Genomic DNA, 22876 nt, shown 5'->3' with positions numbered 1-22876 from the left:
ATTTTGAGGAGAAAATCGCCATACTCGAATTGCTTCAGAAAATCAACAACGATTTTGTGGAAAAAATCGGCAAACCCTTGTGCAGACCGTTGCCCTAGCAACTCTAGGTGTGATCAAAAAAAGCTACAAGAAACCACAATTTTGTGGAAAAATTCGAGCAAAACCCTTTTTACAAGAAAATTACGATTTTTGGGAGAAAATTGCACAAAACCCAAACACAATTTTGAGAAAAAAATTGAAAAAACCATACACGGTTTTTGAGGTGAAAAATTGATCAAATCCAAACATGATTTTTGAGGAGAAAAATCAATTAAAACCCAACAGTAATTTTTTGAGGAAAAATGATTATAAAACCTATACAAATAATTTTTGAGGAAAAATTATAAAAACCCAAAATTATTTTTTTAACAGAAAAATTATAAACCCCACGAATAATTTTTTCAGGACAAAATATTATAAAAAAACCCACCACTAATTTTTTATGGAGAAAAGTTAGAAAAACCAACACTTTTTTTATGGACAAAACTTAGAAAACCCAGAAACCAAATAGTCCTCCCAAACTGCAAAAATCCTAACCAGGGCATAAAGAAGCAAACCCTAGTGGAAAAAAAACAGATCTGCGAAAACCACAGTTAAAAACCCAAAAACAGATGTTGCAACAGAGAAAAACACGAGCATAAGCTAGGTCGCGGACAAATAAAAAATCCATCACAGGTCAAAACAAAGACAAAGCCACGAGGTCACAGAGTGCATAATGAAAACTTGGCACATACAAAACTTCTTTCACAACAAATTCAACTTGAAACGGAGCAGAAGAGGGTCATGTGCAAGAGCACTAACAACTTCCAAATTTTGAAAAAGCCATCGCACGGGAGAAACCAAAACAATGTCACCCAGAACAAAAAACAAAGCACGGTTTTGAGATGTGCAAATATGGCTCTCCAAAACTTGATCTCCTGCACAAAAAACCGATGCCAACAAAACGTGTGGCTAGACCAAGAAGAAAAAACCTCCTATCACCAAAAACCTATGCATGCCTTCGAATTTCTCAGACAAGAAACCCTCGAAAGAAAAACGGCTTCGATTTACAGGCTCTCGCAAAACCCTTGAGTTTTAGAGGTAAAAAGCGATTTCAACAAAACCTCCAACAACTTTTTTTATATAAAAAATAAAATAAACAAATTTCTAGAAAAAAGTCCAGATCAAAAGAGGCTCAAATTTTTCTTAAAAAATTTGCCAAATTTAATGAATTCCCATCGGCCTGCGTTGATAACCATGTTATGGTAAATCAATGTATTAAACAAAGGAGACGAAGGCTTCTTAAATAATTTACAAAGATGGTGAATCTTAATGAAACAATCGTTAACTAAAGACAAATTTAGAAACAATCTAAAAACTAACTAAGATGACCATTAAAGAAACATTACAATATTTTAATATATTTATTGCTCTTTGCCATAATGGGCATCTAACTTCTACTATAAAGATAATGGAAGACAATTTTTAGTAAATAGAATATGATTTTTAATGTTAATTTTTGTGGTAACTTTAATGGTCTTAGGTGTACATTTGTGAGGTGCCATTAGAGAAAACAAAATTATTTAATTTAATCACATTCCAAACTGAAATTCCTTCTATTGGATCAAAATATATGGGTATTGAGACAGCGTATAAAACTTAATTTTATCACATTCTGAATTACCTTCTGCCAAATCATTAAATATTGGAAATTTTTTTATAGAAAAATAATAGCTTAATTAGATGGATTTTATGTATAAGACTTACATGGTCTTTGACTATTGCTTTTTTGTTTGTAGTATTATTTCCTAGACATAATCTAATCTATCGGTAAGCTTATCTTTATTATGTTGAAGTGATATATATGCTTGTGAGTTTTTCAGTATATTTTGAATGAGGGTGTGATTTTTGACAAAACATGGAGGAAAACATAACGTCTTCATTTGGTAGGTGGTGGTGGCATAGTGAACATAGGGCCAGGTACAAAGGTTTGTAGGGGTTGGGGAGTGAGCACAACACCATGGGGTAGGTGGATAGAGGGGCCAAGAGAAGGTAGGTGGGGAGGGAGGGTGGAGGGTGGTTGACATAAGGGACAAGGGAGGTGATGCAGAGAAAGGGTTTGGAAATCCATTTCAAGTGAAAACAATCACTATTGACTGCCCTTGCAAATTCCAAGTCCCTAACTGTGGTGGTTCCACACTCAAATTCTCATTTCTCCTAGTAGCCCTCCCGAAGGGTTCAATAGGGCACAATTTCCCAACTAGGCTCCATCCCAACAACCTAAGACCAATTTTGAAATTTGAGATAGGGTTACTGTTGTGACGTTTTCACACATCGCCCCATTGCAAATGGGGACCCCCACTTTTTTCGCTTTACTTAGTGTTTATCTTGGTAGGTTTAGTAGCTGTTTGCCCTTGCTTGTGAGATGGTGCAATACAAAGAGGGAGAATTGTCGAATCATGGATAAAACCCCAGTTGCCAATTGTCCAATCAAATCGAATTCACACAACAACACATATGTACAAGAAACAGAGGAATTGCAGAAAAAATGATCCTTCAATACAAAGCCAGCTATTGCAAAATTTTGAAACTATGTTAAAAAATCAAATTTAGAAATTCAAATCCTCATATTACCCCTTTTGAATCCGGTTTCCAACTGTTGCTATATAATTTATACCAAAATTTTACTTTCCCGCCACGACCGTTGGACTACATGATTGTTCAACTACCAAATTTGAAAAATCAAATTTTAACACAGACATCAGAATAACAATTCCGAACTAACTAAACACTACTGGACATTGACATTGGGATAACAATCCTGAACTAAAGTCTTTTTTCACCCATCGGAATAACTAATATCGGCGGGGTAACCTTTTTATGCAATTCCGATAACGTAAACTTACCTCGATGACCCCATGTCGGCATAGCTATACTGAACGAGGCAATTGGACAACTATCGACATAACCTTCCACAGTCGGTTAAACCATATTTGCCAATCCCGATAGAAGAAACTATCCCGATGACCCTTTTATCAAGATAACTATCCCGATGACTACTTTGACAACTTTTTACAATGACACTTTATTGGGATACCTATCCCGATGACAACACTTGACAACTTTTTACAGCAATGATACTTTATTTTTCCCGATAACAACATTTGACAATTTTTTTTTCAACCTTGCAAATTATGACTCCAACTCTGACATATAGACCTAAAAACATGAAATGACATTACAAATGGTCTCCATAGACCTTATTGAATCAAAATGACATGACCCCTAACTCCTAAGACTCAAACATCTGATTGACATAGCAACTAAACTCTAGGTGCTCCTGCACCATACACCTAGAGAGGAAAGATTTCATGCTCCTGATGAAATGAGATCTGCAACATTGTCTTGAATTTCAATACTCTGATGATACTCCTTGAACATGCAACTGCTTCCATTTGTCTTCATCTTCACCTTGGGCTTGGCTTTGCCCAAGCAACTTAGCGCTCCTCTTGACTGGTCACCTTGGATCTACACCTCCACGCTCTAGCTTGACTGTACCTTCTTCATCCAATTGCTGCCAACAGATCTCTTGGTCTCATTCATCTCTAAACATTCCATACTTTGTCCTTCCTCTTCCTTTGGCTTAACTTCTACCATCATGATCATCACATCAATCAAACAACAAGCTACTTCTTTCCCTCTTTGTCTCTGAATTCTCTTCTTCACTATCACCTTTAAGTTCCTTATGCTTAGTGTTGGTGTTGGAAATAAGCCACACCCGGACTGATGATGGACTGGTCCAAGAGGGGCTAGTAGCTCAGTGGTAGAGCACTCCAACAGTGTATGGAAGGTCCTAGGTTCAAGTCCTAGCTGCTCCATGTCTCAACATGGTATCAAAGCCAGGTCCAGGCTAGGAGCCCCAAGCACATGAGAGGTGTGGCTTAAGGGGGGGGGTGTTGGTGTTGGAAATAAGCCACACCCGGACTGATGATGGACTGGTCCAAGAGGGGCTAGTAGCTCAGTGGTAGAGCACTCCAGCAGTGTATGGAAGGTCCTAGGTTCGAGTCCTAGCTGGTCCATGTTTCAACACTTAGAACCACTGTCATATCAGCATTTAAATGGCTCCTTATCAAATCTAGCAACCAAGGACATCCTATTGTCTTAACCACAGAACTAACTCTTTTCTCCACTTCCCTTGGAGACTTCACATACATAGTGTCTTTGGCCTTCTCTTGGCCTGCCACTTGCTTAGTCCCTTCCACCTTTGGGACTCTCAACAAACTCTTCTTCTTCTCATCTTCTTCACCTCTTGGGGTGACTAATTCTTGCCTTGCTCCTTGGCTTACCATTTCTTTGTTTTGCTGCTCACATTGCTCTACACCTTGTACATGGTGTTCTTCCTCTTTGATCTCTGCATCTTCAGACTGATAATCTTTTGTTTTAGTAGTGCTTGACTGCCCTACAACTTCACTTCCCTTCAAGGGACACACTACCGTTCCCATCATGACTTTTTCAAGCCCATCTTGGTTTTCCTCTTCCTTCATCATCTCAACCTTGGAGACCTCTTTATTATTTGTTTCCTCATTCCCCGTGTCAACTTTCATCTGCTGCCTTTCACGTTTTTGTCCAATCAGTGGACAGTACTCTTCCTCCTTTGTGGCTTGGCTAGGCCTTTCTTGCCTTTCATTAGGCATTGCTCTTGCCTTCTTCTCCTTGGCAATGGCTGCCTCATCATTACAATGACTCTCCTCTTGCCTTATAGGTCCCCTTTTGCCCTGCATAAGTACTCTTCTAATGCTGTCTTGTCCTTGATTTTCTTCTACCAATGGAGTCAAATCAAAATAAATACCGTCTTTCTTAATCTTATAACTATTGTGTCTCCCATCATACAAAGCATACCTATTACATACCCATGGCAATCCCAACAGCAAATGACATGTATTCATAGGTATAACATCACACAAAATCTTGTCCTTATATGGGCCTATTTCAAACTCAACCCAAGTTTGTTCCTTCACAATCAAAGTATGCTCACCATTCAACCAGGAAGCAGAGTAAGGTGCTTCATGAGGAAGACATTTTAAGTGCAACTTATCCACCATTTCCTGAGATACCAAATTATCCAAATTACATGAATCAACCATCACGTTGCATACCTTGCCTTGACAGTAACATCTGGTCTTGAAGATAGCATTCCTTTGTAGCATGTCTTCCTCCAAGGATTTTTTTATTGCCACGATGTCCTTTCACCTTCCAATAGATCTAATCCTTGCGACTAAACTCTATCGGGATAACTATCTCAATAACAACATTTGACAATTTTTTTTTCAACTTTGCAAATTATGACTCCGACTCTGACATACAGACCTGAAAACATGAAAATGACATTACAAATGGTCTCCATAGACCTTATTGAATCAAAATGACATGACCCCTAACTCCTAAGACTCAAACATCTGATTGACATAGCAACTAAACTCTACGTGCTCCTGCACCATGAGAGGAGATGAGTTTAAGGATGTGGTTGTGTCAAACTCGCAAAGTTGCTAGGATTGTCAAGATGCAAAAAGGTTTTCAATTTGCAAGTTAGAGGGCATTAGGGGTTTGAGATGGCATGAGCTAGGGTTTTGATGTGAAACTTGACAATGGCACGAGTTTACTCAAAAGATCAATTTTGATAAATGTTAGCTTAACAATTTCAAGTTTGTACAAATGAAGCTTTGATGAAGTCAAGATGCTACAAATGGAAGAGAAATGCAAAGGTCAAATATTGCAAAGGTCAAAAGTTGCAAAGGTGCCTTAAAAATCCACCCAAGCTTTGCAATGCAAAGGTGCCTCCAAAATCCGCCCAAGTGGATGACTTGCAAAGGTCCCTTAAGAATCCGCCATAATGATGACTTGCAAAGGTCTCTTAAAAATCCGCCCAAGTGGATGACTTGCAAAGGTCCTTTAAAAATCCGCCCAAGTGAATGACTTGCAAAGGTCTCTTGAAAATCCGCCTTCAAACAAATCTTGCAAAGGTCTTTCCAAAATCCACCACAATCAAGTGTTGCAAAGGTCCCTTGAAAAGCCAATCGCATCAAAAGTTGCAAAGGTGCTGCAAAAAGCCGCCCAGGTGAATGAGTTGCAAAGGTCCCTTCAATAGCCGCCTCAAACCAAATCTTGCAAAGGTGCCTTGAAATGCCGCCTTCAACCTAAGTTGCAAAGGTCCCTTAGAAATCCACCATGATGATGAATTGCAAAGCTATCTTGAAAAGCTGCCATGATGATAAGTTGCAAAGGTCCTTCAAAAATCCACCAAGGTTGCAAAGCTAAAAATTCAATAATCATGAGCAAAATAAGAAGTCGGCCTTCAAGGATGAGCGCTCAAATTAAAATGTTTTTTTTTAAGATGCAAGTCGGCCTATGGGGAGATGAAACAAAAGGACACATCTCTAGCCCTCAACGCCTATATAAGAAGGTGTTCTTGTTCATTTCAAATAACATCATTCAAGACAATCAACTCTGCAAATTCAAAAGACTAGGATCAAAGAACAATTCAATTCCGATTTGCATCTCTAAACTTGTGATTTTGAAGGGCAAATTTATCTATATTAGCAATTTTGGCAGCAGATTTTGATGATTTCATTGATCAAAACACGTTTTCAAGAAAGATGTGATTAATTTGAGGATTTTTTATTCTAACTTAGAAGCATTTTCGGGCAGCCTAGGCAGAATTGTGTGAAAATTCACATTGCATCAGACCTATAGAAAGCACAAAATCAGACATATAAAAGTAGAAGGTAAATGAAGTTAATATGTATTTTATATGCTTGACACAGTTTTGTTTGCTTTGCAGGTGATTAAGTAAGACATCAAGGACAAGTCAACATCAAGATTAAGCTCGAGTCATGCAAAGCAGAGATCAAAGTCAAGAACTTGGAGCATGAAAGAAAGATAACTTACATGATGAAAGAATGTTTTACAATCTTGAATTCCCTTCGGGAATCCAAGAATCCCAGACTATACACTAGGTGTACCATTCATCAAGTGTATCATGAGCAAGGGAGGATCAATCAAGGTCATCACACAGTCTACATCAAATATGATCAAGAAAACAAATAGTTTCAGAAGAGTTAATCAAAGTTTATGAAATCAAGTCTACAAGCAAGTTGAGATGGAATCCTAGTCATCATCCCACCAATTAGAAGAGTTCCACATCAGCATGTCTAGATGCAATGCACCTGATTCGTCATATGGAGGCACAAACTTTGAACAACCTACTCTCATTTTCTACTGATTCACATTCAATATTGAACCTAAAATGTAATTTTTCATTGGCTAAGAAGAGTTTGTTATAACAAACCCTAATTAGGGTTTTCATCTTGCAATCTTGGCCATTGATCTCAAATCGATCTGAGCCTTTGAATTGTAATGAGCTCTCTATATATAAGGCTCAATATTCTCATTTGTAAGGGGAGTAGTGAATAGTTGATAGGTGTTAAATAGTTAGATCATTAGAATAGAAGTTAGATTAGGAGAAGGCAAGGATTGTTGCTAAAGCCTTGTTGTAAAGAGCATTTGATTTCATTGAAGCTATGATGAATTAATGTGTTATTTCAACAAGTGGCATGGTCTTTACTTCTTAATTCATTTGATTTCATGTTGACTAGTTGGATGATAGAGTGTTGTGCATGATTCATGGTGAAACGCCTAATCCATACCACTAGCAGTTTGTTGATTGCAAATTCGCCTTGTGTGGTCAATTGGAATACTTGAATGAGCTTAAATTCAATTGTTATTCAATCATTGATATGCATTCAATTAATGGTGTCTATGCTTGATAATGATTTGAAAATCATCTGATTGCACTAAGCTTTGTGGAGTTGTTGCTTTGCATGTCAAAGCGAGGCTTAGTCAAGTTTCACCAAAGATTGTACATCGTTCCTACATCCTTAGACTTCCTAAACCCTATGTCTTTTGCCTTTTTTTATTATCCACGCAAGTAGATAGAATCTAAGTTTCAACAATTCAAGCATTCATGTATAATGTAAGGCCCCTTGAAGAAACAACAATCACAATGACTAATTGTGCTTATCCACACGTTGTGACCCGACTTTAAAGATCCTTGGAGTTATCTCAAGTGATCCTTATGCAAATCTTCAACATTTGAGAGACTTTGATCAAGAGAGGATAAGATACTTTTGGGTATTTTATTTTGTGTTCTCATGTGCCCAAAATACACATCAACAATTACTTTAGAACAAAGGGCTCAAATCTTGACTGCTACGTAGTGGATTAGGCCTAATTAGAGCAACAATTCGTGTATTTTGACCATAAATTTCAAACCAAAACTTATAGTCACCCGGTAGAAATTGGCTCTTGACTTTAGACACCATCCTATTCCATGAACTTATTTTTGCTTTGCCTTTTTTCACTCTCTCTTCCTACACATAATTCCACCAATTTAGGGAAGGACCCTTCAATTTAGTTTTAGCAAACTTTACCTTTTGTTCTTTTGCTACCTCCTTGTATTCAAAGTAGTTATCTAGTGCATCAATCCAATCTAACCTCTTCACTATCCATTTTCCCACCATACATGGGCAATTCCATCGTCACCTCAAAAGCATCTCCCTTGATAGCCTTCAACATCTTAACCATCCTCATCTCTTCAGGATCCAACTCTTGCTCATGGGATCCTCTTTGAGGGTTTTCATTCTCCCTCTTCCTCTTCCTCTCAGTCACTCTCCTCTTCAGCGGCCTTACCTTTTCTTTGGTTTGTTTCCAATGCTGCAAGTCTAGCTAAAACAGCTTCATGAGACTCCATCAATCTCAGTTCGCTAGTAATGACTGCACTACCTTTAGGAGGCATCTTGTCCTTTCAAATTACAACTTTTCCCTCTTCAAACTTCAACCTCTTTCCTTCAAACGATTCTGATACCAATTTGACTAGCAATGACTGCACTACCTTTAGGAGGCATCTTATCCTTTCAAATTACAACTTTTCCCTCGTCAAACTTCAACCTCTTTCCTTCAAATGATCAAAACCTATGCTCTGATACCAATTTGATGCAGAGCAAGGGTTCAAAATTCCATTTCAAGTGAAAACAATCACTATTGACTGCCCTTGCAAATTCCGAGTCCCTAACTTTGGTGGTTCCACACTCAAACTCTCATTTCTCCTAGTAGCCCTCTTGAAGGGTTCAATAGGGCACAATTTCCCAACCAGACTCCATCCCAACAACCTAAGACCAGTTTTGAGTACCCTTTTGGGAGTTTAACAACATATCAAAAACTGAGATAGGGTTACTTCATAACAAAGGACTCAAATCTTGACCGCTATGTATAGTGGATTAGGCCTAATTAGAGCAACAATTCGTGTATTTTTACCATAACTGTCAAACCAGAACTGATCTAGAAGATATAAGACCACTTTTGGATACCCATTTGGGCTTTATACAACATATGTCAATATGGAATAGGGTTCATTTGGAAAGAATGTTTCAAAATTGGATTGTCCTAGTCCCAATTAGGCTTAATTAGGCTTGCTTCACTAGGCCACACCAAGGTTTTTAATCCCAAGGCTTCCAATCTTCAACCATGTCACCAAACATGTCAAATTGGGTCCGTCCAAACATTTACAATCCCGATCAACCAATTCCCAAGAGCTTTAAACCCTAACACCTAAGTATCATATTTGCCTAAAAGCATGAGTTTAATCAACTAGGGCATCAACCAAATTGCCCAAATCCCCACTCCCTGCTCCTGCAACTCCAAGAATCTTAAAGTACATGCTAACACAGACCATTCCACCAATGTACAAGGATTTTCATTGGTGGAATGGTGATTTACACATTTTTCTTTAGCACTGCTTACCCTATGGAGGGTTTGAACCCGCCTGGAGCAAAAATGCAATAACTCGCTCAAATCTTAACGAAATTGAGTGCCACCAGAAGCAAATGCAAGTTAACTCAATTTCATTTCATCCCCAATCACTGGCCCAACATTATCTATTCATACAAAAACGTGACAAGCAAAGAAACAAGACTGTTATACTGAGATTTGCAAGAAAACAGAGATTTTATTTATTCTTTCTTACAAAAACGCCAACCAACCACTTGGGTCGACCATCCAAGTCCAAGGTTATAACAAAAATTTTCATCAGTTTCTAACTACCTTTTTTCATTCCAACCGTCCAACTTCCAATGTGACTCTTCAAATTCCTCAACTTCGCACTTTGTGGCAATTTTTACAATTTTTTGCATAAGTGACAATACTTTGCAACTTGGCTCACCAATCCACCTAATGACCTAATATTGACTCAAACACACATGACATGGTCTTAAATGACCTTATTACATCAAATTTAGACTCAACAACACAAAAACTTATCCTTAGATCAAAATTGCACAACTTAACTAGGTGCCCTTGCACCAGGAGGGAAATCAAGGATGGTGTTGACATGTCTAAAGTCGCGTATCGATACAACTCTATCCAGCCAACATAGAATAGAATTTACTGGTTGAGTATCCTATCCTCTCTTGAAATAAGGAGATCCCTAATGCTGTTTGGATTGATCATTTGGGCGTGACCTCAATGTTTTGGTTGTCAGATCATGACTGCAAGATAACGCAACGGTATGATGTGCTTTGCTGGATACACAAAGGGGACTTATGGTTAGGCAGAATCGGTTCCGTTCGTACGGGTTCCCTAGGATTCTACGGTTTTGCTTCCATTAGATTTTACTTTAACACGATGCTCCTTAGACTCCAATTTGATTTAAAAAAAAGGAAAAAAAGGAAAGGGAAAGAGAGAGAATATCTAGTTAATCTACCTAAGACAGCATGTTCAGAAAAATAGACAGAGACCTTGAAAAACCAGATTAAACATTACCAGCTAATGAAGCACAATTCTGTAAAATCTAGTGCAATCTTCAATGGGAGTTGGATTTTCATGCTATTAAACATAAACACAGAATCATATATTCATTCATTTAATGTTTAATAACCGAACAAGATCATAAAACTGGTTTAGATTAACCATGCAAGAGGAAATGACAATCAGTCAATCCTTAATGGTATGAACACTAAAGTTTCTATCAAATATGATCCTAAAAATACCATTTGAAATCAAAATACATAACAGGAAAAATAAAAGATGAAGAAGGAGACCATGCACTCACAAGGAAATAAGACAACTTTAATATCTAGAAATTCTGCATAAATTTCGTCAGAGTCTCAGCAACAATCTTAAACTTCTTACAAAATAAGGGAGAAACTATCCCTTAAATAGACCTTCAAAAATGGATGAATGGCCAAGATCTATTCTTACAAGTGGCCTAGATTCATCTTACAAAATATGGCTGCCCATACCTATTAATGAAGAACAAATATCCCCCACCAACTATCAACTAATTAATAACTACTAACTACCAAACATAAAGCTGCTCCTCAAAAAGTGCACCTGCATAGAGCTCGAAATTTGCAATGACTTTGGGTTGTGTTGATGTGTCTTTTGTACACGACCAAACACAGAATAAAATACCCAGAGGCATCTTATCCTCTCTTGAGTAAAGTTCCCAAATGCTGAAGATATTGCAGAAGGATCAATCGGAGGAACTTCAAGGTTCTGTTATGTAGGATCTCTACTCGTGGATAAGCACCAGTGGTCGTTGTGTTTGCTGTTTTACAAGGGGCCTTACGTACTTTCAAAGAAAGCTTGTTCGTGCAACTACTTTTCGATGAGGAACTGGATTCTCCTAATACTAACTGATGTTCAAAAAAGGGCAAAAGATAATGGTTTTAAGGAGTTGAGACTAAACTAATCCTAAGAATGACTCAATGAGGACTGGTCCAGGTAAAACTCTACCAAATTTAGTATTACCAAAAGATTACAACTCCACTGGAATTGGTGCGATCTTCTAAGGGGATTCAATGATTTTCAAATCATCAATGGTTTAGATACTATCACTAAGATACATATCAATATCTCCAATAATGATTGAACTCTTTAACAATCTTAATATTTCCAGTTGACCACACAGGGCATACTTACAATCAGTAAGGAGCTAGTGGTTTGGATTATGAGTTTTACTAAAGATCAAACACAACATTCATCCTTCAATCTTAAAATGTAAATGCTATCTCTACTAAGAGTGATTCAAGAAGATAAACAACCATGGAAATAGCCACAAGGATTGCAATAAAACACCATAACTTCAATATTTCATTGATCTCATAGCCAAATAAAACAACAATTGTTCAACTTTCTCTCTTCACTACTTATTTCTCTACTGCTTACAATATTAAACTTATTTCTCTTTTCTAATTCTAACTCTCTAAACTCCTTAAAATGAAATGAGTGAGGGCTTATATAGCACTCTCAAATACAATGAACGACCTGGATCAAAAGAAGATCAATGGCTGAGATTTTGACACCTAAACCCTAATTAGGGTTTGTTACAAAAAAGACCCCATTTAGATAAACATTATCAATCCATAGCCAATAGAAATTGGCACAAATAACGGGGAAATATAGCCCAATGGGAATAAAGTTGCCACCTCATCTCATAACAACTTTTCATCTAGGATTTTGTTCCCTTTCCTATGCTCTTTTCTAGCATATTCAATGAATCTGGACGTAATCCCCTCAATTTCAGCAATGAGAATCTTATGAAGATTCTTCATTCGTTCTTCCAAGTGGAGGACTTGATCAAAAGCTGTGAGAAGGGTCGTCTCCCATCCAGGCTCTAGCTCTTTCGTTTTCTCGATCAGGAACATAGTAGCATACATCTGATCTCGCTGCCTTTCTGTGACCATGTTCTCTTCCTTGCAAAAAATGATCTTGATCCTGTCTTCCAACTCTTGGACATCCACATCTGTCTCAATCTCAATCCTTCTGTCAAGGATCGTACACAATATATCAAACACCTTGTCTTGAATAGGGTGGATAGTGCCCTCAACTCGGCTGCATCTGGTATTGATGTCTTCGAAAAGAACTTCCTTCATCTGGAGCAAAGTTGACCATTTCAGAAGGCTATGAGTTTCTCCATCCATTATCTTCTCTTGTGCTAAAATCTGTCTTGGTGTTCTTATTATTACTTGCAAGATCGGGATGATAACGTCTCTAGTGTGAGTAAATGCATCCACAATTATCAATAGGTTATGAATGATCTCAAGGATCTGGATAGCCCGTTGGACTGTCTTCATCATTCTTGTTGCAAATTCAATGGCTATCTTGTAAGATTCATCAATCCAAGAACTCATGAGTTGAGCTAAGTTCTTCATCCTTTTGGCCTCATTTACTGATTCGGGAGGAAGTGCATGCAAAGGTGACACTGCTGGATCTTGTCACCTTAAAGGTTGACTAAGGTGACCAAAATAATTCCTCCAAGCACTAACCTCCCTTTCTAGCTTCTTATTCTTTTCCATTTCTTCTTTGAGTTTGTCATTAAGTGCTCTCATTGAATCAGTTGCTTCTTCCATGGCCTGCTCGAAGGTAAGTGGACCAAGATCAAATGTCTCTAGATCATATTCCTCTGCTAGAATCTCATCCTCATACTTGTCCACCACTAGTGTGGCTACTTGTACCTTTCTGGATCCTGCGTCATCTCTAATTACCTTCGACATCTTTGTAGCCTTCTTCTTTTCTATTTCTTCATGGGAACTTCCTATGAGACTTTCCAAGTCAAATACTTGTTCTTCTTCTTCAACCACAACTACCCTTGTCAGTCTTTCCTTTAGCCAATCTGGAATGGAAGACTTTCTTTCCCTTACCTGTATTTCTTTAGGTAGAGGTCTATCTTCTCTGAAAGGAGATGCTGGTTCATCATCATTCTTTTCTTCTTGTTGTTCATTAGCACCAACCTGGAGAGATTGACTCGATGAATGCTGTAGTGTTTTTCCTTTACTTTGTTTATCATTCTGCACCATGGATTCCATAGACTCATCAATTTCATACACTATTTGTCTTTGATCTTCTCCTTGACTTGTTTCGTTTTCATGCCTAGAAGATGTACTCGGTGGACGATCAAGATTCACTTTTTGTTTCTTCTTGGAAGGTTCTTTCTTCTCAGGTCCTTCCTTTCTTTTTGATCCCTTGGAATGAGAAGCATTCTCACTCACACTTGCTTGTCCTTCTTCTGTTCTTGTTTCTAGGGTGAATGTCTTGGCTACATTCTGTTCTTTCAATTTTTGATGTTGTACGTCCACCCATCTGCGAGTGCAATTCAACACAGGAGCCATTAATGCTCTTAGGTCTGCAACTTCTGGCTCATTCCAATCTATCTTCACCTCTTTATCCTCCTTCTCATAGGACGATTGGAGATATGTACCACTGTCCTGGGCTTGATCGGCTACTCTGTAAATTTTATATTTCCTGATAAGATCCAAGGGTAATCTGGAATGCATCTTTCTTTTCACCTCTATATCATCCTGAATATTCATCCAAAAGTCTTCTACTTGAAACTCATGCTTGTATTTCTTCCCAACCGTTTCTTCCTTGTGACCATGAGGGTCGAAATTCTCCCTTGAGGCAAAGGATGTGAATGAATATAGAGATAGTTCCTTCTCTGCATCCTCCGCGGCTTGAGAATTAGGGCACACTTCAATTGAACTCCCTAGTAGAATGGGTATGGGGATACCATTTCCGTGCTTATGTCTTGATGCTTTAGCATAAGCAGCCAACTGTCTAGTCACTTCCGGTAGTATTATTTTGTTTGTAGGATATCTCGGCAACATATAGGGAGGTGAAGGGCATCCATGGACCTTGATGTAGGTGAATTTTGGAAACTGAATGAACCATGCACCATGTTTCTTCACGAGCTCCTATGCCTCGGTAGACAACCGGTGATAAATCCCTCCTTGCAATGTCCTGGTGATGTACATCGTGAAGGTGTCATTGATTAGCTTGTAGTCATTCCTTGGCGGATGATGCAGTTGAACATAAGAATCACATGCTCTTATCTCTCTGGGTCCTCTCCCAACAACTCCTCTGTGGGGTAGCCCTGCATACTCAAAACTTCTGACTAAGGAATATACAACATATGAACTCATGTGGAACGTCTTAGTAGGGGCTAGCCTCCTCAACTGCACGTCTAGGTTGTTGCTAATGATTCTAGCCCAATTGAGCATTTCTTTTCCTTGGACAATCACTTGTATGAAGAAGAACATCCACTTGTTGAAGAAGAAGGCTTGAGAAGCACCAGTAACCCGATTAAGCATGGTTATCAAGTCCTTGAATTCTTCTTGGAAATCAATTCCGTGTGGCGTATTAGGTATTTTGTTCAAGCGAGGCCTACTCTTTAGTAACCAATTCTTGTTGATGAAGTTCAGATAGGTGTCAGGATCATCCACATAGATAGACCTAGCCCCTTCCAAGCTCTTGTAGATCATATCTCTTGGCTCCGGGAGATGAAAAGCTTCACTTATAGCTTCTTCTGAAAGATAGGCTAAGACAATTCCATCCTTGGCTACGATCGTCCTTGAATGTGAGTCATAGTGCCGGGCGCATTCAATTATCAACTCGTGACATTTGACTGCGGGAGGAAATCCTGCGGCCTTGATGATGTCACTCTCAATTATCTTCTTCGTAATAGGTGACGGCTTGCCGATGTAGGGCGCTTCTCAAAACTTCTTCACATTGAAGTTTCCTAGATTGGTGTCTCCGATATTGCTCCATTTGGACACAATCCTGGTCTCCAAATCATCGTTCTTTTGATCCTCTTTGATGAGAGCCTGCCGGGTAGTGGATCCACTGGCCTTGGGGGTCGTCATTTGATACCTACACAAAAGGCTTAAGTTAGGTTTTAAGTATAATATCTTAAGATAGGAGATTTGAGACCTTTCAAGGAAATGATAGATTACAATTTGAAAATAGTGTGCTAAACCCTTAGAATTATGAATTTTCAAATTGATATTGCTTATGAATTAAATCAGATTATGAAAGACTTAACCTTACAAAGGATTGTAGAAAGTTAAATCAAATTTTCAATATGCTTTAAAAAATCTGATTGTACATACCTTTTCCTTGATTTTTAGCTATCAACCTTAAAAAAATGGATAAAGGAAAATGGAGATTTGCTGGATGAAAGGTCTTTGATCTGAATTTTCTTCCCTTGGCGACTTAGCCTCCAATCAGCCTCCAGCCAGCCTTCAATCAGCCTTCAAGCAAGAAATTCGCCTAAACCTGCTGAAATTCGCACTTCCAATTCTGCTCTTCAAATTCGCATAGGAGAGAATGAATGAATGATTAAAAAATTCAAAATACACCTCTCCTTTATAGGGGGCTCACATCATTTGTCTAATAGGCCGACTTGATAAATGCATGAAAAAATAAAATAAAATCATCTTTACAAGCTGGCCGACTTGGTAAATGTGTAAATAATAAAATAAAACCTTTCACAAGCTGGCCGACTTGGTAATAAAGCACAAAAAAAATGTGTTAAGCGCCAAAGTATGGATTTTTTGATTTTAAGTTAATTTCAAAGGCTAAAGGTCGATTTTGCCAATTTTAACAATTGTTTAATCAAGGCATATTTGCATTATTTATCAAAGATAAGGCTTAGTGAGTGATTTTAAATAGGAAAAAATGTGCCTTGAACAAATTCGCTTGTGGATTATTTAAAGAGACAAGGTAAATCTAGAAGATGTTTTTCATAGTCACTAGAATGTTCATGGTATGAGAAAGCTTTGAATCACACCAAGGAGGTTTGCTTGAATTTCTCACCTAGTTACATTTACTCCATCTATCAACACCTCCTCAACCTTGATGCTTTTGTCATCATGACTTTGCAATTTGCCTTTGTCTTATAGTCCAAACAAGGTGAAGAATAGGTATTTCCAAGGATTTCGCCCTGGACCCTTTGGAAGGGTCAGGAGCGATTTCCTTGATTAGGTCTCAATTGCCTCATTCTTTCACTCCTAATCTCTCTTGAAGGCGAGCATATGCTAGTTTCAGCTCAACAAAGCCTAGGGATTCAATTTTTTAGCTTCCATCAAGGGTAAACTAGGTGATTATGAGAATTTCGCTTTGGACCCTCTGGAAGGGTCAAGAGCGAAATTCACCTTTTAGGTCAAAATTCATCCTTCTTTCATTCACCATCTCTTCTAAGGCAATCTCTAAGGTCAATCCACCTTGATCACTGACTTGGTTCAACATAATCTTGGAGGAAACATGACCTTTTGTGAATTTCGCTCTGGACCCTTTGGAAGGGTCAGGAGCGAAATTCATGTCTTAGGCTTGATCCTTCTTCTCCTTCACTCTAATTCATCATGCAAGGCTAAGTAAATGTCATTCCAACCTCAAGCACGCCCTAGGAGTCAAAGTCCTGGCTTCACACAAGGAGGAAATAGGTAGTTTGAGGAATTTCGCTCTAGACCCTTTGGAAGGGTCATGAGCGAAATTCATGTTTTGCTTGTTTATCCTCACTCAACTCCATTTCTTTCACTTTGCTCCTTCTAGACTTCCTATTTTGGATCCATTTCTCAACTTGGCAACATTTGATTGATCCTCAAAAAACTTGAAAAGGAAATTTCGCTCAAAAACCTAGCCAGGGATAGGACCTTTTGTGAATTTCGCTCTGGACCCTTTGGAAGGGTCAGGAGCGAAATTCAAGCCTTGGCTCAAAATTTATATTTTTGATGGTCAAAAATCACTCAAAGGCAATCTTAAGGGATTTTCTCACCTTGGCCAAGGCCTGGCTTGGCACAAATCTTGGATGATAATATGGATTTTAGGGTTTTCGCTCTGGACCCTTTGGAAGGGTCAGGAGCGAAAATCTTGTTTTGTGCTTCTTTCTTCATCCTTTCAACCTCAATCAACTTCATTAGGCAAGGACACACTTCTTCATCCTGTTATTCTAATAGAATATTAAAATATTGTGTTCTATTAATGTTTACAATAGGTTTGTGGGGAATGGTGCTAGCGCCTTTGTTGATTGGAACTGAAAATTGCTTGATGCGTTTGAAAGATCATGTCAAAGTACTCTGGTAAAAAATAAATGATAATTGGAACCATGTTGGAAAAATGCCAACAGACCATCCGGTAACCTTGTGAGGAGCATAACTTGTTCACAGTTGATAGGAATTGAAAACCTGTTAATGCATTCTAAAGCTTCGGTCATAGATTACAACCATGTGAGTCATTTCCACAGGCATACATTTTGGTTGGAAGAGTTCGATCTGCAAAACATATTTTGAAGGGCACCAAAATTAGGAAATACAAAAAAGTAGAAAACTATGGAACTTATTAAAATATTGTGTTCTACTACTGTTTACAATAGGTTTGTGGGGGATGGTGGTAGCCCCTCTGTTGATTGGAACTGAAAATTGCTTGATGCATTTGAAAGATCATGTCAAAGTACTCTGGTCAAAATAGATGATTATTGCAACCATGTTGGAAAAATACCAACAGACCATCTGGTAACCTTGTGAGGAACATAACTTGTTCACAGTTGATAGGAATTGAAAACCTGTTAATTCATTCTAAAGCTTCGGTCACAGATTACAACTATGTGAGTCATTTCCACAGGCATACATTTTGGTTGGAATAGTTTGATCTGTGAAAAATAATTTGAAGGGCACCAAAATTAGGAAATACAAAAAAGTAGAAAGCTCTGGAACTTTTGGACAACAGAAAATTCTTGTTTTAGGAAGTTCCATATTGTGACAGATTCTCTCCACTTTTGAGGGGAACACTTGTTACATAGCTCTTCAGATTCTTGGGTCAATTGTTTGATTTTGTGCCATAAATTGCTTTAAAGAATTTTGTTTGAATGTAGTTTTGTAGCAAGGCATCTCTTCCAAGACATTGCTTCCATTATAAATAGCTGTCTTATATCTGTAAAGTGTAAAGCTTTTGCTTGCATTGTAATATGATTTTCTTTCCTTTCTGTATTATGTGTATGAATTTTATTTCTGTTTTAACATATGAGCAATTTTGTGTGTTGTCTACTAGCCTGATAGTATTTCCAGATCAGTTGGCTAAGTTAAATTTACTTGTTTGTTGACAGGAATTGCCCTATTGATTTGCAGGAAGCAATCTCAACTTTGATTTTTACAGCTCCAAGATGTGCCGATATTCCAGAACTTTCAGAAATTCGCAGCCATTTTGGGTCAAAATATGGGAAAGAATTTGTTGCCTCAGCAGCGGAGCTGCGCCCAGAATGTGGTGTGAACAGGATAGTAAGTACAAGCTTTGATATACCTTTTACTGTAGTTGGTATAAAACACTTTTGAGTTTTAGCAGATAAAATCAATTTCAAATTACCTTCTTACTTGAGATTGGTGTAAATGGAATTTAAATTTTTTTGTTTTATACAAGAAGTGAGCTTGCAATCAGAGTCTTTAGCTCTATGATTGTGAACTTATTCTACAATTATATTTTAATCCATTTTTACTGCAATGTTTCGTTAGAGTTTGGGATTTTCTTAATCTTTTAGTGATAGCTTTTTTTATTTACCCCAGGTTATTGAAAAACTATCTGCTAGAGCTCCCAACGGAGAACAAAAATTAAAGGTAATGAAAGAAATAGCTAAGGAACACCAAATCAAATGGGATCCAACTGAATCCGAAAAAGACCTTTTGAAGCCCCCTGAAGACCTGCTTGTAAGATCCTTGCAAGAAGTCTCTTATCTGTTGACAAGTACAAAATTTTATTCTAAACAAATTTTTGTTGTTGTTAACCTGTTCTACTTTTTGTCAAACAGAATGGTCCAAGCAAGTTTGTTGGGGCCACCAAATTTCCGACAGAGCATAAGAAGGAATCTTACCAGTCTGTATCTGGTAAGAAGTATGAACCCGAATTTCAAGTTTTTGCAAGCAAAATACCAAACAGTTCAGGAACCTCTCACTCTGCAGAAGCTACAAATTCTAGGGCATCCTCAATGAATAATATTTCCAAAAGTTCTAACACTTTAGGTACGCCACCTATTGAAGATTCACAAAGTGAGAAAAGAAACAGAGTGGACTCACCTGTTTCCAGAGGCAACGTTGAGAAAAAACCTATTCAAGCTCCAGGAAGTGAAAACAATATGAAAGCTACAAATTTGCATCAAGAAACTTTAGAAAAGAGGCATTTTGATTCTCTTTCCTCGGGTAAAAGGAACACATTGATCCCAAGAAATACTCTTGGTGATGAGTATGATTCATCTCAGCAATCAGCATCCTACAAGGTTGATCAGTCTAATGCAGCTGTTGATTCATCTAATGTGTCAAGTGAGACTGAAGATTCTAACAACAAAGACTGGAACATGAAATTCAAAGATGCTGCATCTGCTGCTGAGGCGGCTGCTTATTCTGCAGAAAGGGCAAGTGAAGCTGCAAAAGCTGCTGCTGAACTCTCAAAGCATAATACAGTTCAAAAGCAATATTCAAGAAAAAATAGATCTACAAGCTCAAGTGACGAGGAGATGATGGAATTAAATAATTTACGAACATCTAGTAGGCCTGGTTCTAATGAGTCTGTGCAACCTGAAAATCAAACCTTGCATGGTAATGATTTGTCTGGTAAGCATCATGTTGAAAGTGATTATGAGATTCTAAAGTCTCATAACAGTGCAACTTGGCAAAGCAATCAGCAGAAAGAAACAGGAAAGATTGACGATGGATATGAATTGCCAATGAAAAGTATTAGAAGGCTAGAGAGTTATCAGTGGCCTTCAGATGAAATCACTGGTGAAGATACTGTGCATGGTGCAAAGAAATCTGCATATGTTAGAAGAGAAGAGAGACAATACATTGGCATTAAAGAAGAGAAAGCTTATTCCGAAAAGGACTCTGACTTTGGCAACTCTGTTGATGGATCGGGACCTTGGAAAAGAGACCCAATAACTTTGCAATCAAACACACAGCCATCAGAGGATTTTAATGTTTCCTTTAACAGAAAATCTAAGAGTGTGGAGGAGTTTGAATCAAAGAGAGCTGAAGATAGGAGAAATGCAGTTACTAAGTTTCCTCTGTTTGATGACTCTCCACAGAATTTGCAATCAGATAATAAATGGAGTCAACAGAAGAATGAAGATGCCCCTGCAGTAAAGGCAAGTTGTATGGATGAAGCACATAGTAATCTGTATCAGTCATATTCTGCATTTCAACCACCTATATGGTCTCCTCCAGATGTTTTTCAGTCTTCTGACTCCCACATGCAATACTCATTGTCAAACAACATTAGACCGGTAGACAAGGTTTCAACACAACCAGGGAATGCATCATATGATTCAAGTGGAAGTGATGATGACATGAGCAATTCAATGATGAGGGGGAAATCTGGTTCAAATGGTCTCATAGAGAGTGCAAAATGGCCTTTTAATGATCATGATCATTCTGGGGGGTATTTGGTTGAAACTAATGAGAAGAATGGAAAATCACAAAGGAAAGCACATCAGCAAAATGAACTTGCTAATGCTGGTCATGAATATTTGCCTATGAAAAGAACTGTCAGGACAGATATTTATCATCAGCCTTCAAATAGGATTGATCGTGATAAACCTTTTGCTGATAAGTCTCAACCTTTGAGAAGAGAACAGGAGGACCAGGTCAATAGTAGCAGACCCAGCAGGAATCAAACAGATATTCGTAAGTCAGTTGAAGAATCACTATCAAGGAAAGGAAAGAAAGTAGATTCACGTACAAATACTCGAGCATCTGACATTGTTGGTGATATTGATGGCATGGAATCTGATAATGAATATGACATGCCTATGAAAAGAACTGTCAGCACAGATCTTTATCGTCAGCCTTCAAATAGAATCCATGATGATGGCAATAAAACATATGCAGTTAAATATCAACCTTTGAGAAAAAAACAGGAGAAACAAGGTAATACTGGTGGAGCTATCAGGAAGCAAACAGATAATCATAAATTGATTGATGAACCACCATCAAAGAAAGGAAATACAGTATATTCACGTTCAAACCTACAAGCATCTGAGATCTTGAGTGATTCTGATAGGACGGCATCTGAGAGTGACGAGGAGACTGAGTTGGAGACATATAATGAAAATAGTGGAAGCATTCGTAGGTCTCCTCTCTCTGGTAACTCCTCCGGCAATGCATCATCAAACACCAAACATGTAAATCCAAAGCTTACTGGAAATTTCTCTACACCAACACCAAGTTCTGTTAATGAAACTCATGCTGATCTTGCTCAGTCAGATCTACAGTTCCAACCTCTGAAGCAATCTTTTTCAGGACCCACAACATCCTCTCAGACAAGCTTTCAATCTCCATCCTCTGCTGGAGAATCAAAGGCACAAAAGGAGAACTTATCAAGACGTGCTGCACATGTTCATCCAAAACTCCCAGACTATGATGACTTAGCTGCCAAGTTTGCAGCCATGAAGAGACAATGAATTGTACTGTATTTTGAATAAGCAAGATGCTACTATTATCTGTTGTAGACTATTCATTTCTTCATAAGGGAGGCTTGTCCATTCCCAGTGTTATTTCTGAATATCATTTGCAGTATATTCAGGCTTTCAGCATTTACATCTAGCAAGAATTTGGATGAATTGTTGTTTTCATCATTCTTTTTAAGTGGCTTAGGTTGATATATTTTTCTTATCAGAAACTATCTGATTCCGACTCAATTTCCTGTAGAAGGGCGGCTCTTTGATTTGTTCTTGTAGCAGCTATACATATGATTAAAATTATTTTTAATTTAAAGTGGCAAATTCAACCACTCCCAGTAACGTGCTTGTGCTAAGAGTTGCCTTTTTGTTAAATACTTTCGCAGAGTAAGTGCGTGGTTCACTTGAAATATGTAATGTTGTGTGTTTTGTGTCACACAGTAAAACACTTGACAGTTTACTCCAAAAGAACTTGCACGTATTGTTAATAATTTTAGACTCTGAAAATCTAATAATCTTATTGTTAAAAGACTA

The 22876-nt window shown here is 38.0% G+C and overlaps 1 protein-coding gene across 3 annotated transcripts in view; it reads left to right on the top strand.

Moving 5' to 3' along the window:
- Positions 1-22674, top strand: part of LOC131050106 (uncharacterized) — a 95799-nt gene extending 73125 nt beyond the window's left edge. The window contains exons 4-7 of one of the 3 annotated variants that reach the window (XM_059210946.1): positions 19007-19178; positions 19461-19601; positions 19703-19759; positions 19856-22674. In XM_059210946.1, the coding sequence (XP_059066929.1) occupies positions 19007-19178; positions 19461-19601; positions 19703-19759; positions 19856-22345 (2860 nt within the window). In that variant the 3' untranslated portion in view covers positions 22346-22674. Of the gene's footprint in view, positions 1-19006; positions 19179-19460; positions 19602-19702 lie in introns of all 3 variants that reach the window. The other 2 variants (XM_057984257.2, XM_057984259.2) reach the window with 2 other exon arrangements.
- The last annotated feature ends 202 nt before the right edge of the window (positions 22675-22876 follow it).

Source organism: Cryptomeria japonica, chromosome 9 (assembly GCF_030272615.1).
Source record: "Cryptomeria japonica chromosome 9, Sugi_1.0, whole genome shotgun sequence".
Classification (NCBI taxonomy): Eukaryota; Viridiplantae; Streptophyta; class Pinopsida; order Cupressales; family Cupressaceae; genus Cryptomeria; species Cryptomeria japonica.
The sequence above is the reverse complement of the archived record's forward strand: the minus strand, read 5'-3'. Positions and strand labels throughout refer to the sequence as shown.